General features: G+C 40.3%; 2 protein-coding genes across 2 annotated transcripts; one reads left to right on the top strand and one right to left on the bottom strand.

The window, feature by feature from the left end:
- The first annotated feature begins 3 nt into the window (after nucleotides 1–3).
- On the top strand, nucleotides 4–8,837 carry LOC149279001 (mediator of RNA polymerase II transcription subunit 4). Its single transcript, XM_089501518.1, has 7 exons — nucleotides 4–74; nucleotides 1,072–1,138; nucleotides 3,537–3,707; nucleotides 6,452–6,509; nucleotides 7,082–7,168; nucleotides 7,500–7,631; nucleotides 8,665–8,837. Exons 1-7 carry the CDS (start codon nucleotides 4–6, stop codon nucleotides 8,835–8,837), a joined length of 759 nt encoding a protein of 252 aa, XP_089357644.1.
- Nucleotides 8,838–11,377: 2,540 nt separating this feature from the next.
- Nucleotides 11,378–14,403, bottom strand: LOC149279000 (nucleotide triphosphate diphosphatase NUDT15-like). The gene is made up of 3 exons (XM_089501487.1): nucleotides 14,252–14,403; nucleotides 13,277–13,473; nucleotides 11,378–11,517 (listed from the first exon to the last, which is right to left on the bottom strand). The coding sequence occupies exons 1-3, from the start codon at nucleotides 14,401–14,403 to the stop codon at nucleotides 11,378–11,380; spliced, it is 489 nt and encodes a 162-aa protein (XP_089357613.1).
- Between the last annotated feature and the right edge of the window lie 2,277 nt (nucleotides 14,404–16,680).

Raw genomic sequence — 16,680 nt, 5'->3', positions numbered from 1 at the left:
GCAATGGCGGCCTCCGACAAGAGTACCAAGCAGAGGCTTCTCTCCGCGCTGGATGATCTGGAAGTGCTGTCCCGGTAAGGGGTTAATGCAGCGAAGTGATGTATTAACAATATAATAAGTGTTTATCGAGCTGGGGATGAAGCGGTTGGGTCCTTCGTATGCATCCGGGTGTTTGGGGACAGCGCACGTCTGTGTGTTCGGTGGAAAATGTTAATGTTGAAGGTGTAGCCGTTAGGTGCGATTCAGCTGGATGGATGCCTCTTTATGAAGGATGTTGCTTTAGTTCAATGAATTCCTCTATACATATTTCTCATTAGTGTTAGAAATGCATCAGGTTGATTTAATCTACCCCTCAGTCCTGATTGTTTCATAAGTATATTTAATATGTAAATAAAGAGGCATGTTTGTTACAATTCTAGTCGATCATGCTAGGTGTGATTACCTTTTCTGAGACTTGTCGAGAGGGATTGTGCCAGCCGGTGATCTATAAAGTGTCATTCCGTATGGTTTTCTGGTACAGGGTAGACTGAGATCTTAATTTTGATGCGGTTGTCGATTGCCATTCTTCTTATATCGAGCAGTAATCGTAGATGAGAAAAGTCACCGATGCCCTTTGTCTCATAGCGATATGTTCTATACATACCCCATGTATACAAATATTTCCCTTATGGCCACTGTCAGAAAATAAATGTACTGGGTTTTATATGTTTACAAACATACAATTTAAGGGAGAATTAGTATTTCTTTATTCCAATAATAGTGGTTTTATACACTTCTATTACTCTGTAGTCTAACTTTGTAGATTGTGTTATAGAACTGCAAAGAAAACCAGTGGTCCCCGGAGCTCCATAAGAGAGATGCTGCTTTGTTACTTAAATTACGCACAATAAATTGCCCCTTGTGTTTAGCTGTGTGACCTGAGCGGTCTTTGGTCTTCTTAGCCGTGTATTAAGTCATAAGGCCATTGTGATGTTGTATTCGTCAGCTTCTCGTACTATGACTTCTGATGCTTCTGTGGAATGGTGTTATAACCCATGTACTAATTTTTGTAATTTCTTTTTTCCCCCCCAGGGAACTCATTGAAATGTTGGCACTTTCTAGAAACCAGAAGCTCAACCAGCCCGGGGAAGAGAATCAGGTGAATACAAAGAAGGCTCATGGGCGACATTAGCGTTAGAGACCAGATTGTGACTATACGGCTTTACTGTAAAAAAAATAAAAAAATAAATAAAATTTAAACCGGGTTCAAAAGGCACACCGGTGCCCCATGCAGCCTCCTAGCAAAATTAGCCCCTTCGTGACAAAGGCTGATTTTACTTTTTGTACCCTTCGTGACAATGGCCTTTTTAACATTTCTGCGCTGCTTGTGTTTAGCTGTAATTTTCTTCTTTCCCGTTTACTGAACCCACACACATTAGATATTGTTTTTTTCAGGACAAGAAGGGCTTTCTTTAGATGATATTGTTTTGATTGTATCATATTATTTACTACTAAAAAAAGTATAAAATATGGTGAAAAATTTAGAAAAAAATGACTGTTTCTAACTTTTAGTTGAAAAATCTTTTACTCATCTATAAAAGGTAATGAAAAAACCTGCTAAATGGATTCTACTATTTGTCCTGAGTTTAGAAATACCCAATGTTTTTATGTTTTTTTGCTTTTTTCTACCCATTATGGGGCAATAAGTACAGGTAGCGTTTTGCTATTTCAAAGCCATTTTTTTCCAAATCTGGTAATTCTTCCCCCCATGTGCCATTTCGGGTATCTTTGAACCCGGCCAATGCAATTTACCCCATCAAATCATATATTTTTGAAAACTAGACAGCCCAGGGTATTCCAAATGCTAGTATTTTAACTCTTTCCATGCACCATATCTACCACCAGTTTTTGTCAAACTTTGTGGTAGTCATTTTTTTGCATTTGTTTTGTCACACATTTTACTTCAGGTATGAATTAAAAGGTTCTCGTTTATGTCACTATCACAAAACACCCCAATATGTGTTCATCAACATCTCCTGAGTACAGCGATACCTCACATGAATGATTTTGCCTGGCTGTTTGGGGGCAAAAGGGCCACATTTGGGGAATGCGCATTTTTCAATGTTGAACTTTGGCATTTGGGGATCCACTGCCTATGCCCTATTTGGTACATCTTTGAGCCGGGCCATTTCAGTGTGCCCAACAAAACCATATATTTTTCAAAACTAGACACCACAGGGTATTTTAAATGCTGGTATTTTAACTCTTTGCATGCACACATTTTACCACCAGCATGTTTTCAAAGTTTGCAGTAGTATTTTTGTGTGTGTATTTTTCCCACACACACCTACTTTATGTATGAATTTACAGCTCCTGGTATATGCCGCTGTCACACGACACCCCATAATGTGTTCAGCAACATCTCCTGAGTACAGTGATACCCCACATGCATGGGTTTGTCATTTTTGTGGGAACTAAAAGGCCACATTTGGTACGTGTGCATTTTTCTAATTGGAAATTAGGTGTGTGGCCATCCTTCCCCCGGTGTTAATTGGGACGTTGTTGAACCTGGCCAATTCAATTTACCCCATCAAATCATACCTTTTTTAAAAGTAGACACCCCACGGGCATTTAATATGCCAGTATTTTAACTCTTTCCATGCGAGAATTGTTTTAAGCTAATATGCTAATTTTAGGACTTGCTCACAAAAATATATTTTTTATATATATATATATATTTTTTGCCTTTTTTTTTTTAATTTTTTTAATTTTTTTTCAACTTGAAGGTTCCCCTGATAGTGACATCAGTGGGAAATTATTTTTACATTTTACTGTTTTTTTACTATTTTTTTTCTAATTATTATTAATTTTATTTTATTTTTAATTTATTTTTTCTAATCACACTGTGATTAGAAAGCTGAGCTCCATTGACTTGCATGGTGAATGCAGTACCTGTATTCAACCTGCAAGTGGAGCCAAAGTTCTCTAGATGGTCTGGACCATCTAGCGAACTTTTAAAATTTGTTGGTTCCTGTTACAGGGCAGCGGCCATCTTGCTTGATGGCGAAGATCATCGGCAGCTGCGGCTGTGACCGCTCTCCGGAGCGGTCACAGCCCATCGAAAGGTAAGTGTTTGGTGTCGCTGGATGCCTCCTGATCGAGGCATTTCAGCGACACCATTTAAGTTTAGGAGGCGATCATCGATCGCCTCCTAAACGCTTTTAAAACGGGCGTCCGCCGCCATACAAAGTATGGCGGATGTTGACGCCCCGTGGAGGGGCCAGAGATGGCCCCTTCGTTCCGATCGCGGCGTTGCTGAATGCCTCGAGGTCGAGGCATTCAGCAACGTTTTTTGGGTGCAGAAAGCGAAAACAGATCGCTTTCTGCACCCGTTTAAAGACGTGCCGGTCCTGGCACGTCAATTGTCGTAAAGCACATGCTTTTCCGTGTCGTGCCAGGACCGGCAATTGTCGTTAAGGGGTTAGGGGAGGGTAAGTGAAGAGTTCTTGGTTTGTTTACTGCAGCTTATATATAATTATTTTAACATATCTTTATAGATTTTGGATTTGCTAATTCAGAGGGATGGGGAATTCCAGGAGCTTATAAAGCTGGCGTTCAGTCAAGGCAAAATTCACCAAGAAATGCAGCTGTTACAAAAGGAGGTTGAGAAGCGAGACAGTGATATTCAACAGCTGCAAAAACAACTCAAAGAAGCTGAACACATACTGGTGAGTGTGCATGAATTGCTGAAGGGAATGAGGCATAGTCCAGAGCAGACCTGGGCAAAGCACGGCCCGCGGGCCACGTCCGGCCCGCTGAATAGCTCGGACCGGCCCGCAAAGAGTGTCCTGGTGACTCACCAATGAGTCCGGTGTCCCCCCCCGCCCCGGTCACTTACCTTAAACTCCTGTGTTGGAAGCGTTTGTCTCGGGTGCCGGCGCTTTACGCGGGGCGCCGGCATATGACGTCAGACGCCGGCGATCAGCAGTGAAGCGCCGGCACCCGAGACAAACGCCTCACGCTTCCAACACAGGAGTTTAAGGTAAGTGACCGGGGCGGGGGGGGAGATCCTGAGAAGGGGGGGTTAGGGAGTTAGAGGGGAGATACTGAGAAGGGGGGGTTAGGGAGTTAGAGGGGAGATACTGAGAAGGGGGGTTAGGGAGGGAGGTCTTACTGTGTGTGTGTGTCTTACTGTGTTTGTGTGTGTGTGTATCTTACTGTGTCTGTGTGTGTCTCACTGTGTCTGTGTGTGTCTCACTGTGTCTTACTGTGTCTGTGTGTGTCTCACTGTGTCTGTGTGTCTCACTGTGTCTGTGTGTGTCTTACTGTGTCTGTCTTACTGTGTCTGTGTGTGTCTCACTGTGTCTGTGTGTGTCTTACTGTGTCTGTCTTACTGTGTCTGTGTGTGTCTTACTGTGTCTGTGTGTGTCACTGTGTCTGTGTGTGTCACTGTGTCTGTGTGTGTCTTACTGTGTCTGTGTGTGTCTTACTGTGTCTGTGTGTGTCTCACTGTGTCTGTGTGTGTCTCACTGTGTCTGTGTGTGTCTCACTGTGTCTGTGTGTGTCTCACTGTGTCTGTGTGTGTCTCACTGTGTCTGTGTGTGTCTCACTGTGTCTGTCTTACTGTGTCTGTGTGTGTCTCACTGTGTCTGTGTGTGTCTTACTGTGTCTGTGTGTGTCTTACTGTGTCTGTGTGTGTCACTGTGTCTGTGTGTGTCTCACTGTGTCTGTGTGTGTCTCACTGTGTCTGTGTGTGTCTCACTGTGTCTGTGTGTGTCTCACTGTGTCTGTGTGTGTCTTACTGTGTCTGTGTGTGTCTTTGTCTGTGTGTGTCTCACTGTCTGTGTGTGTCTTACTGTGTCTGTGTGTGTCTTACTGCGTGTGTCTTACTGTGTTCATAGCTTATTCAGTTATTGTAATAAATATTTTAGCCCATTTTTTAGCTCAAAATATTTTTTCCTTTTTTTTCTCCTCTAAAATCTAGGTGCGTCTTATCAGCAGGTGCGTCTTATAGAGCGAAAAATACGGTATGCACTCCGAAGCCTTGTTCATTTTGTTCACTTCTGTGCTGTGCTAATAGTTATTCAGGCCTTACTTATTCAAGCACCTCTACCAATGACGTAGGCTTGAATAACTTTATTAAACAGCACATAAGTTAACAAAATGGACAAGGCTTCGGAGTTTGTAGTTTGTAGAGGTCTGGCCCTCTAAAACCATTCCAATTTCTCATGTGGCCCCATGGGAAAATTAATTGCCCACCCCTGGTCCAGAGCAACCTTTTGTAGCCTAATCTTGGCATTTACAACTCCTTAATTTCTTCTACCTCCAATCGCATATTATATCTCTTATATATGTGTAGAAAATCACAAAACTATAAATATGCATTTAGTTGTTCTGCTATTTTATTGCATAATCTTTGAATCTGGGAGCTGGGATCCAAACGTATATTTATGTAGTGAGGCACTTAATTCCAACCAGCTACAGTGATAGTTTGCATGAGGCTTCCAGAGCGCATACTGTATGCGTTCAGTCATCCAGCTGATTTCAATGGGAGCATTTCTCTGCTTTGCAGCTGCATGGTTTTCATAAGGTGCATGAATGATATAAAGGTGCACTGTAGAGTACTTAATGAACACATTCATCGTTTGGTGCAGTTTTTTTAAGGAAAGTGTCTTTCAACAGCCTGGACTCTTCCCCTGTTGGCAGGTGCCAGTACACTTATCATTCAAGGAATGCTCAATCACACGATCTGACGTTGACTTCCGGTAGATGTTACTGCTGACACCCACAAGAAGTTCACTTGAGGGCAGGAGAGGCTCAGCAGGGTTTTTCTAGACCCTGGTGTGCTCTCCCATTGCTCCCCTTGATGACTGATTGAAATTATTGCAATCTGCAATGCATGGCTATGAAACCCTGCTTGCTGATCAGATTTTAATCAGCACAGACAGATCAGGAGGAGGAGGAGAAAATAAAACAATTTAATATAAATTGATTGGGTGCCCAGTGATGACATGGCATAAAAATTAGAGCCCCCCCCACCCCAAAGGAATCTAGTCATACTGCACTGGAAACACAAAGTAAGCATTATATATATCTTTTTACCACCAAACCCTTTAAGTCAAAAGTACTTTTGCAATCTTAAGTTTTCTTCTATACTGTATGTATATAGAAGAAAACTTAAGATTGCAAAAAAAATTCTGTTTTAGTATAGGCCTTTATCTATTATCACTAATTATGTTTTACTTGTGTACATTTTAAAGTTCCTACTTCTGGACAAAATGATGTATAATTTGTGTGGGTTTAACAAACATGGTAAAAATGACAAATATTTTGGTTCTTTGGTTATGAAAACCTCCAGGACTGAAGAGGTTAAGAAGCTATGTTTTTTTCTGTCTCTTTTTACAATACAAGATTGCATTGATTGTACAGGGTGCACAAATTTTTACATATTTTTCTTTTCTTTAAATTTAAGGCAACTGCTGTTTACCAAGCTAAGGAAAAACTTAAGTCAATAGAGAAGGCAAGAAAAGGTAAGTTCGTAAAATTGGGGAAAATATACCAGTAATTCTCTTATATGGGATTGATTAGAAATTTTAGGGCACTGGCTGAATCCACGCCGTATGAATTTATTAGTACAATGTGTGACCATTAGCTGTATTTTTGCAGATCAGAACCTGTTGCTAATAATCAATGTGCATATGCATCAAGAAGCAAAACCAGCACAAATAATGTATGTGACATGTCAGAGGAGAAAACTCCATCTTATCCACACAGACCCAAGTTTTTAGTTGAAAAAGCTGTAACGGGCAATCTTGTACAAACAAATGTCGTTTTATTCACAGAACAAAGTCCTATTTCTGAACTAATTTACAGTACTGTTTGCTGTACAGGATTATATGCAAATATCTCCCCCTCTTCAATGACGGTGTCCCTATGAACATGATTGCCACCCCGGTAAATAACACTAATTTAATTTGGCCATGGATAGTCTCTGCATTTCTCTTTAATAAATCACCGAGCATGTGTATTTTCAGATATGTAAAATAGGCTATTGGTTTCTATGAGCTAAACTGATTTTTGTTTAATTTTATTTTTTACGAAGGTTCCATTTCCTCTGAAGAACTTATTAAATATGCCCATCGGATTAGTGCAAGCAATGCTGTGTGTGCTCCTTTGACTTGGGTGCCAGGTAATCTAATTTAGATTTTTAATGTCTTCAGTTGATGGATGATAAAATTATCTGGTAGCTAATAATGTTGATGGCAGACAATTTACTCTTCTAAATATAAGTGTGTGTGTATGTATATAAAGATATTATAGTGAGTTGTAATGCATTAACACAAAATAGGCTGAAAAGATTTTGCTAGTTAAATCTTTGTTCAGAAAACATTTTAAACCTGATTGGTACCCGATGCTTTGTAATGTTCTCTTGGGAAAAAAAACATGATTATATGTAAACCTTTTTTTTTTTTTTCCTCTCAACACAAAATTAAGCAATTTTTCTTTCCTTTAAATGCCAGGTGATCCACGGCGGCCGTACCCTACAGATTTGGAAATGAGAAGTGGCCTGCTTGGTCAGATGAGCAATCTGCCCACTAATGGCGTCAATGGGCATTTACCAGGGGATGCGCTTGCCGCAGGAAGGCTACCAGGTAAAATGAATAGTATTATGGCATGTAGTGTGTGGACGTACGCCAATGATATGCATTGTTTTTTACATAACCCTATTATTGGACTGGGCATGTGCACTGGCTAACAGGAGATGTGTTCTTGCGCACTTACACAAGCCAAGAAGTTGGGTTGGGGATGCAGGGAAACAGTACAAATACACAGGGAATATTGTGATGAATCTGTCCATTGTGTTTGCATTGAGGAGGAAAAAAAGTTAATTCAAAGGTGGCGCTTCGCTATCATATGCATAGAATTATTTGCTTGAGTGTGCCCAAAGTCCGAATCCAAGGGTTATTTTTATTTTTTTTAGCAGCAATCCAAAGTATACACTGATCTAGGAGACCAAAGAACTAGTTTAATATCCTCTTGATGTCAAGTCATACTTTGGTCAGTTAGATACCATGTGTGTTTGAAAAGTACCGTATTGGCTCGGATATAGGCCGCCCCCGTGTATAGGCCTCACCCTAAAAGTTTGGTATTTTTTTAATAGACATGCTGCCACTGTCCTCCCCCCCCCCCCCCGACTTACCAGAGCAGACTCCCGGGTGTCTTGCGGGGCCGGCGGGGGACATCTACGCAATACGCGTATACAACTTCCGGTGCCGGGACTCCGCAGATGTGCGGCCCCGCAAGACACCCGGGAGTCTGCTCTGGTAAGTCTTGGGGGCAGAGGTAAAACGCATCGTGCGGACGTCACCGCAGCCGGTCTGAACGTCTGCACGATGCGCTTAGACAATCTCCCATGCCAGCGCCCCCCCCCCCCCCCCCCGTGGAAAGGGAGGCTGTCTGAGCGTATCAGAGAGTAGGATACGGGTCCCCTGCACCGCTGCGGGGGATCTGTATCCTAACCCTGCTGCCTGCCCGGCGCTAGACCCCGAATATAGGCCGCACCCCCACTTTAAAGACTTAAAATGGGGGGGGGGGGAAGTGTGGCCTATATTCGAGCCAATATGGTAATTTTGCTAGTAATTTTAATTTTACTTGTTTTTTCTTTTTTTTTTTTTTTTTTTTTAGACGTCTTGGCTCCACAATACCCATGGCAATCGAGTGATATATCCATGAACATGCTGCCACCAAACCACAGCAATGAATTTTTAATGGAATCTCTGGGGCCAAATAAAGAGAATGAAGATGACGTTGAAGTCATGTCAACAGATTCCTCCAGCAGCAGCAGTGACTCTGATTAACTTTCAGTGGAAAGAAAGGCCGCTTTGAGAGCACGAACGTAAAATTATTTTGTGCGGGACATATTGGCAACCTTGCAGAATTTGTTTTGCATTAATGCCAGGGTAAAAAAAAAATGTACTGATTTTGTTAACGGATGACAGTTTTGTAAAAATATATATTTTTTTTTTCTGACATGCTTGCTAAATGTAATGTTACTAGAGAATGCATTTTTGTGTCATTTGGTTAAGAGTTTTTCTAATGCCGAAGACCTACCTAAGTGTTAAAAAGCCAGATAATATAAAAGGATATACTTTAAACTTAGTGGGGTTTTTTTCCTGCTCTTTACTTCAGACCCTTTAATTGTAAATGTATATTTGTTATAGGTGTGATACATCTATATTTTATTACTTTAATACTTTCCCTGAAAGTAACCGTACAACCACTGTTGTATATACAGCCTGTTTATTGCCTTGTTTTTATAAATGTATTTAAATTTCATGTTTTTGCCTGTACATGTATCCTCACATGGACTTCAGCCCTTTTTTCTGGTGCTTTTTATATATTTTTATCAGAATCTTTTGATAAATGTAAAAGCTGGGGCATGTCTAGCTTTTGGAATAAAGAAATAAAATAGGTTAATAGGCCTGTGCAAACTGCGGCCCTTAATGTACTGCATTTAAAGTCCTCTCAGTACAATAAACACCGTTTTCACTAAAGCGCTCTCAGAAAGCCACGGAAAAGTGTCAGTCGCTAGACATTAATGGAAGTTTTAACTACTTTCAGGGCTAGTGTATCATGAAACACATCCATTTTTTATTTTTGTGTCTTGGTAAGCTTGAATGTTACTGGAAATAGAAAACGATAACTTAAAGGTTAAAAAAATATTAGCTATACTATGTGCATCAGATTGAGATACAGATTTGTGTCTGCTGGGTAAATGTTAACCATTTGTTTTAATTTATATGTGATACCCCCTACTCTATCAAATTTTAAGCAATTGTACTATTAACCCCTTAAGGACAATGGGCGGTCCCAAAACCAATTGAAAACAATGCAGCTTGAGCCCGTACATTGACGGACTTTGTCCTTAACCCCTTCAATCCCAGGGGTTTTTGGTACCTCAAAGCCCAGAGCAATTTTGCCTATTTTGGGGTATGTCGGTTTAGCGATGATTCTCTTTTCCTGTGAATAGTGTACCCATGTAAACTATATATTGTTTTTTCAAGGAGAGATAGAGCTTTCGTTTGATACCATAGTTGGATGATTAGCTGAAAATTTAGAATGAGTAATTTAGTACAAACTAGCGAAGATTAGAAAAATAAACTATTTTTTTTTACATTTTCCCTCTGAATCCTCACAAAATTAGGTAAAGTGATGGAAAATCCCCTCCAAGTTTATCAATTCAGGTGTCCTGATTTCAGAAATACCTAATTTATATAGATTTTCCAGACTTTCCCAGCACCAGGGAGCGTTCTATTAGGTGTACAATTTTGTATAATTTTTATGCCTATGGCTTAACGGGTTTGGGGGTTTGTGAACGGGGGCAGGAGGGTTATACTGGCTAGATGTTATGCTAGGGCAATGGGAAGTAAGGTTTTTTTAATCTTTTTTATATATATTTTTTTAATTTTAAGTTTTTTACATTTTTTTTTATTTTTTATATATTTTTACACAGTAATGGTTAGAGGTCCCCCTAGGGACCTCCTGAACATACCAGTGATGTCACAATGACATCACAGCCCACATAATTTTTTTTTGTATTTATATTAATATTTTAATGATTTATTTAATATTAAATAAATTTAATTTAATAACAAACTTTTGCCATTGGACTTCTGCTGGAGCATTAAGTGTTAGCAGTGTATTGGTGCTCTTGCCCAGTGCCATTACGTTGTTTGTGTCGAGTTACAGCAATGGAATTACGCAGAGAGGAGACTGTGCTGCCATCAGACAATCCAATCTTTTGCAGGTCAGAGCATCGAATCATAGAAGAGAGGTCTTTCACGCCCTCCTTGTTGTATGACCATTGTTTCAAGAATTATATGGGACATGCTTTATCAAACACTAAATTAACTCTAAAAAACCCCAAACTTATTTAAGCTTCCACTGCCATTCATGTTACTATCATTGTATATGTCATGTGCCTGTGTGTAGCAAGATTTTTGTGCCCATCAATCCAGGGGACTTAATTTGGGAAGAGGCAAATATATATATATATATATTTTTAGACCTTTTCTTTTTAGTATATAGCCATTCTTAATAACTTAATATTGTAACATTACACATTTATTACACAGGACTTCAGCTATTTGAAATTGGGGGTTCATTGTCTTTTTGACTTGAATAACTATAACAGTAATGATTTCCCAGCCATATTTCTTTCAGGTGTGTTAATATGTACATAAATAATCTACCTTTTAAAACATAACTAATTACATAACTGTTTCACCAGATCTAAGTCCGCTCCACCCATTCCCACTCCTCATATTCTAGTCCATTACATGTTTTTAAACATGTACAATCCAAAGCTTCATTAATTGCTGTGGATGCTGTGTGGGTCCTACAGATTATTTTCTGTATGAGGCTGGAGATGATTAAAATCTTCACTGAAGGGATTGTAGCCTTGCTGTCTCAAACCACACAAAGCCCAGAAGAGCTGCTCATTTGGAGGAAATTCTTCCCATTGAATCCATTTCCAGCCTGTAAAAAACACAATCACATTCATTTTGAAACCGTGAAGATCTTCAGTTAATGCTACGGGATGAACAAATGTAATAGATGCCTCAGCAGTTACCTAACAAAGTTTAGTTAATGTGAGACTCGAAAAGTTATTACATTTGGTGGTTAAATACAGGGTGTCACGGATGCGAGGCTACAATCTGCCGGGCATGAAAGGGTTAAATGAAAATCTGATTTAGCCAAAAGTGTATTCATGTCCAGTTTTTTTTTTTATAAATGGGAATGTGTTACAAGCGGTTATCAATGAAAGCTATAAGTTCAAGTACAAACGCAGAACTGTTATGTTGCTTAAACAAAACAATGGACAGGAAAACGGTATGAAAATAAACAAGCAGTAAACACAGAAAATGTACACTATACCAAAGTAAAGTAATCATTGGGAATCTCCGGATGTTAAAGGCTCTTGGCAAAAGAAATTCAAGTTAATTCAAACCGTTTCCCTTCCGTGTCTCTATTTGACCATCCATTTGGTGTCAGGTGGGAGGGGAGCGTGCAAACCCAGGCAATTTACGGCACTGAATGAGTTAGATCAAAACACCCGACAGCGAATTCTCGCCTGATATTTGAAAATGTCATGTTTGGTTGTTATGGTAACCTGTATATTAAGTCTGGGTTGATGATGTCCCCCCCATCTTATTACAACTGTATAGGTAACAAATATCCCTTGTCTACTTGTCAGTGAAATTACACTTTCTTATTGTTCTGGCCCCATTTAACCCCCTCCTGCCCTGTTCACCATCAGTCAGGATGTCACGCTTTCACTGTACAGTACATCTTCATGTTACGACTACCACGAGAACCTATTTCTGCCTAACATGATGCTAAGTGCTGTGTCCCCAGTGCCTGGTTCCTGTAAGTCTGATCTACCCAATCCAGACTTCTACAGACTAACCCCCTATGAGGGTTGTTAGAAGACTGTCCCTGCTGGCGCCAGCTAAAATTGTGGAATGCCGCAACTTACCCCCAACCGGAGGACAGCAAGATTCCCCTGGAACTCTCTATGGATCGCGAATCAGCCTCGGTCTGCTAAAACCTTGAGCGGTTGTCTCTCCCCAATAAAGCCTCCTATCAGTAAGATATTTGGGGACAAGTGAAGCAAAGGTGGGAGGCATCAGGGGATATATGGGGTTTGGGGGTCACCCCATTAGGGGGACCCTGTTTTCTGTACACTGGGACTGTTCCGAGCAGAGTGCCAGGGAAAAGGGCACCTGGCAGACAGCCAGAATGTTTATTATAGATATTATATTTCAACGAGGTCTGTGTGTATAAATGTGTCTCCTGTAATTCAATGAAAAGTATTTCTTTCCACCCTTCACCAAGTTTTGACTGATTGTTTGGGTGGGGAGCTTTATATCACTTAACACTATGGGCAAAAGGGAGAGATTCTGGTGGAGATCCTTGGAGCTCCGTCACATCTACTGGCTAACCCTCCATCCCTTTAGCCTCCCTACTTGTCAAAAGTTTCAATTACCAAATACAATTTATTTAAGGAAGAAAAGATTACATTATAAGCTACCGTTATTACCCAACTTCAAAAAGCCCAGGAGTAAGGGTGCAACTTCTCCAAAGCTTACCCTGTTGCTTAACATGTTTAAGCTTCCAATAAAGTACCAATCTGTCTTATTAAGTAAGTTCTAGAAATGTTTCACAATGACCGTTTGAAACATGTTACTGGGAGGAATTACTCAAACTGGCTACGCTTCAGTGGAAGCGAACATACCTTCGTTTTTTTCAGGCTCTCTGTTTACTGGTTCTGATGGGTAACTTGTATCTAGTTGGCCTTTCATGATAATTGTGATGTAATGATAGTTATCCTTCAGACTGACAGAGTTCACCACCGATGCAAAGTGGACATTAGTGAGGTGAAGTCCCGCTTCTTCCAAGGTCTCCCGTTTGGCACAAGACTCCCAGGTTTCCCTAAAGAAACAAAGAATGCCAGTGGTTTATTATCATCGATAGGGAGATGAGGCAACATTTTCATAAACTCAAGCTTTGTATCATTTATAATCACACGATGGGAGATGCGATTATTTTATTACTGAGCCGAATCCAATACTTTACAACTAAATGCAGCATTAAAGCATCACATTTCTAGTGCTGCTCAATGCCCAAACCCTTCCTAGAAATAATTATTTAATCAAGAAAAAGTTTGATCATTTTTGCTGGGAATGCTTGTCTTCTGCTGCAAAAGCAGGCACTGATAGGCTGTTGCCATAAAAACTGAAAAACCTTTGGTGTCATTGTTGTGTAGTATTTGGTGGTCTACTACGAAAAGTTAGGCAATAATCAAACGACTTGTGTTTCATGAACCTGCATAATGTGCCCTATGAGTAAGTATGCATTCTGCAGGATTATTAAACACAGCATTGGCTGTCATGGTGCTTTGTGATCACTACAAGTCACAATCACAAGGTGGCAAAAGCAAATAAAAAAGGGTAAGGGAGGGCCACGTTCAGACACAGCCCCACAACAATGCGATTTCCAATGTTGGGAATGAGGTGTGCTTTGTACGCACATGCAGCAGCCATGTTCCCGGAGACATAACTCCCCATAAATGGTCTCCGGGAATATGGCTGCAACATCCGGCTAACTTGTCACGCTGCTGTCAATACAAACATTACGGTCACACAGTGTACGCAAAACGAGTGCGTCGTTACTCCGGCAACAGCATGAAGTCGGATCAGACAACACATACCCGAATTCCAAATGCCCCCCGGGAAGTTGGTACATGCCGGCTCCGGGCGATTTCTTCCTCTTTCCAAGCAACACACAACCGGGGTGTAGAGGGCTAGTGATAACCACCCCGACACCGACCCCAGGCCTGGGAGAAGCAACCGGTCTGTTCATTTTCCACCTTACAAAGATTCCCGCGCCGCTATGAGTGTCAGGGGCCGAGTAGTGCCGGTACGGGAAGGTCTCTGATTGGCTGAGAAGAACCTTAGTGTTTGGGGAGGGGGGTTGGGATGTGAGTCTCCCCGGTACAATACAGAGCATGATTCTACTATTATTAGACTGCTACATTGTACTTTTTCTGGACGGTCAAAGCACATTAGGACAGCAGTAGGCAATCGTATATGTGCAAAAAAGGCTCTTTTCTTTGGTACATTCTCTGGACTTTTGCAACACAATTAGTAAAAAACACTTCTGTTAACCTCTAGTTGTACTTGCATACCTCCTAAGTTTCCCTGTTTAGGGACAATGGGAGGGCAGGCATCTTCTAGCCCATTGGGCAGGTAAAGCCGAGTAGCCCCTTGACCCCCCATAACTAACATACACATACACTAACATAGGCACTAATACACTCTCATGCTAACACACACACCCTTAAACACACTTATGCATACACGTTTACACACACATAGATATTCATACTAACACTCACTCCCCCTTATACATACTTACACATACACATTCGCTCTAATGTAAATACATATGCCCTCCCTAACCCTCTTTGGAGTCTTCTCTCCATTGTGTTTGTGGGAGGGTGGTTGATGACATCTCGCTACCTGACCCTGCTGTGGTCCTACTTCTGCCAAGTTGGACCTGCACTTTCTGAAGTATTTTGGACCAGTCCGGAAGGGCTTTTGGCCCCTCACCCATAGGCCAGCCCGCATCTGTTTAGTAACCAGTAATGTGTATAGACCCATCCGAACATTGGCTTATATATTAAAAAAATTTACGAAAATAAATTTTTCTCCTAAGAAGTGCCTTGGTTACATAAAACACTGTAGATAATCACAAAGTAACATAAAAAGTCTACATAAAGCACAATGCACCTTTTACCGAACCCCTGGAACAAGAATGTCACTCTTTGGCCATTTGAAATATTTTGAGAGGAACTGCACTTGAGGAAAAGACTAGAGCTGATGCTTTCACAGTATTTTCGTTCAACAGTAGATGAACGCATGATCACTTGTAGTTAAGGATAAAATTATTAATAGACAAACGTAATAACTGATATTACCGGGCCTCTAGTTTAGGAATGGTCTTTATAAATAATGGGGTATACTAATAAAAATGTGTATCAATGTATTTAATAAATAAAAAATATGGGATGAAATGAAAATTGAACCCAAGAATAGAAGAATTACAAACCATATTTCACCCAGATACTCAACAGAAATCCAGTGTCTGGTAAACAATAGAATGTCTCAATCTTAATCTCCCAGAAGGAGCCTCTTACGAATAAAGGAGAAAGCAAAGGGCCTTATTAGCACAATAAGGACTTCATTAGCATTGCTATAAAGAATCAGCTCAGTGTGGTGTCTGAGTTTGGAATGTGACCAAAATATCTCATGACAGACAACAATGGTGACTCCCAGATCTGAAGGTAAATGTATATTATATAATAATACATTATTGGATCAATGTGACGCAAACCGTTAAAAGAACAACTGAAACTACAAATATAAATAAATCCAGGCTTTACACAACTCTCTCAATCAGATGGAGGACTTGAAAATCCCTCTGTGGACAGTACCTTCCTGTACAATAGAGTTCTTAGGTACAGAAGAGACAAACTGCCCCTTGTCTACAGGTCAGCTGCCTGTTTCAATTCCTTTAAGGTTTTTCTTATACCCGAGTTACTGTTTGCACACATTATAATAAAGCTGTCACCTGCCAAATGTATGGTGACACATTTCTTATTTACTTTATGGTGCCAAGGCCCAGAGTCCAATCATTATCAGATTCACAGCCAAAGGTTCTCGAAGAACCTAGAACTAAATCATGAAGTCACTAGCAGAGGTCAGAGGAATGGAAAGTAGAATAACTGGAAATGTTCCTGTAGCAAAATGAATACTAGGGTTCAAATGCAATGGAACCGACTTATAATGACACTTCATAATGAACCGTTAAAGACTCCTAGACATTTTGTAATTAAACAATAAATCAAACACATGCATTAGTAATTGTATATTTTATTTCTCCAGGTACAAAATTCCATCTGGTTTACATCACTTTATACCGTTAAATGCATTTGTGTTGCCTTTTGATATTTTATTTTGAATTATTAGGGATATAGTGATTTTAAATGCCTATTTACCACAATTATTGAAAAGTGTAAATTATTTCTCACAATTTTGACCATGAACACTTGTGACGCAAAATGTTGTTAAAACTTTC

The sequence above is a fragment of the Sceloporus occidentalis genome, unplaced genomic scaffold (assembly GCF_023333645.1).
Source record: "Sceloporus occidentalis isolate IW3139 unplaced genomic scaffold, rSceOcc1.0.p SCAF_175, whole genome shotgun sequence".
In the NCBI taxonomy this organism is placed as follows: Eukaryota; Metazoa; Chordata; class Lepidosauria; order Squamata; family Phrynosomatidae; genus Sceloporus; species Sceloporus occidentalis.
Note: the sequence above shows the minus strand (reverse complement) of the source record. Positions and strands in the feature narration are given on the sequence as shown.